This window comes from Austrofundulus limnaeus, unplaced genomic scaffold, assembly GCF_001266775.1.
Source record: "Austrofundulus limnaeus strain Quisiro unplaced genomic scaffold, Austrofundulus_limnaeus-1.0 Scaffold856, whole genome shotgun sequence".
NCBI classification, from domain to species: domain Eukaryota; kingdom Metazoa; phylum Chordata; class Actinopteri; order Cyprinodontiformes; family Rivulidae; genus Austrofundulus; species Austrofundulus limnaeus.
In genome coordinates this window covers 114,238-116,038 of record NW_013953258.1, presented here as the reverse complement: position 1 = coordinate 116,038, position 1,801 = coordinate 114,238, and the positions used below count along the sequence as shown (strand labels likewise).

At 38.7% G+C, this 1,801-nt stretch overlaps 1 protein-coding gene across 1 annotated transcript in view; it reads right to left on the bottom strand.

The window, feature by feature from the left end:
• rfng (RFNG O-fucosylpeptide 3-beta-N-acetylglucosaminyltransferase) overlaps positions 1-1,801 on the bottom strand; it is a 31,140-nt gene that overhangs the window by 18,445 nt on the left and 10,894 nt on the right. Inside the window, exon 3 of the mRNA XM_014029117.1 lies at positions 559-607. Coding sequence (XP_013884571.1) covers positions 559-607 — 49 coding nt within the window. The remainder of the gene's footprint in view (positions 1-558; positions 608-1,801) is intronic.

Here is a 1,801-nt window from a genome sequence, read left to right as displayed (position 1 = left end):
TGTTCTGAAGGTAATGGTCAGGTGTTGTGAAGGTAATGGTCAGGTGTTGTGAAGGTAATGGTCAGGTGTTGTGAAGGTAATGGTCAGGTGTTGTGAAGGTAATGGTCAGGTGTTCTGAAGGTAATGGTCAGGTGTTGTGAAGGTAATGGTCAGGTGTTGTGAAGGTAATGGTCAGGTGTTCTGAAGGTAATGGTCAGGTGTTCAAATCAAAGGGGGTGAAAACATACGCAAGCACTACTTTTTAAGCTTTGACAAATTCTGAATGCTAAATAAAAAAAAACTAATTTGAAACTGCAATAACTCTGCCATTTTAGGACATATTGCACCAAGAGGCAAGCCTTTTCACTGTCTCCAGGAACTATTGTAGTTTTAGATTTTTTATTTATGTAAAGGACAATTTCCAACATTTAGCTTCATTAATCTAGAATATCCTGAGCAGGCTGTCTACTTAGACTCAAAATAAAAATCCAATAAACTCCAGGTTGTAAGAAAACAACATAAAACTGCTGCCATCCAAACTTATTTAGATGTGTTTGTGAGAACAGTCCCACTCCCTACCTGTCCTCAGGAGCAGCTCTTTGTCCTCAGCATCAGTGAATATATACGTCTGTAAGAAACAAAGATACAGTTACACCAACAGACGCTGCAGGATACACACCTCCCTGTGACTGAATGCTTAGAACAAATGCTAACAGTATGATGCACAAAGGAGAAAGAATAAAAAACAGATTTTTATTGGTTAAAGGTGCATGTACAATATAACTTTTAGAAATTCACACACATTTAGAATCCGAATCAGATCTATTGTCATTCCACACACAACATCATCAAAAACACACATAACAAACATGTGTAATTTATATTTGATTGTTCTTATTGTGCAATGGTAAATGAAATCCTCCTGTTTCCTCACACACAGTCACTGAGTGTCACTTCAGGAAACACTTGGTCCTAAACAGGGACTCAGTGGATGAGTTCAATCATAAACTGTGGTGAGAAAACACTTGTGGTGCAAAGACAAAGGAAAGAAATGACCTGCTGTGTAAAAGCCTAAAGAGATGTCCTGATAATAATCCAAACAACCGTACCACAGTATGGATAATCAGATTATAACTCAGATTATAGCTCAGACTGTTGCCAACAACATTTATGACAACAAGATTGAATCCCCCGGACCTCTCTGGCAACAAGATGCAGATCTTCCTGTAATTAACTCAACATGAAAGCACTTCAGGAAACACGCTGATAAACTCTGAATCTGACAGCAGCTGCAGTTAGCCCAACTGTAAACCATTTTATTTTTATGTGTGCTGTGGTTTAAACTGGGTGTGTTCAGTGATTAGAGACAACTGTAGCCCAGTGGTAAGGTGGGCTTTTACATAAATAAAATACTGGACTAAAGGCCAGAGCGTGCCTTGAAGAATGTATATCACCTCCATCTTTGATGACAGAGTTACAGTCAAACATGTGACGACCCAGACTCCATCCAATCACGTTAGCCTGAGTCCTGTTTGACAGTTTATCCTCATTCCTACAACTTCACTTTGTACACATGTCAGAAATTAAAATAAAAAATAAATCCCAAGCCTGAAACTTTTTTTGTGGTGGTGATAGAAATTAAATCACAACATATTGATACTCTTGCCAATCTTCTGTGCAAAAATCCACTCTTTAAATCATAGATTCTTAACCTTATGTTCCTGGGCCACAGCACCACCTTGAGGGCCTCAAAAGAACAACAGTTTTTAACTTTGGGCCACAGAGGGCCGTGGGACCACATTGATTTTGAATAAGGTGTAAT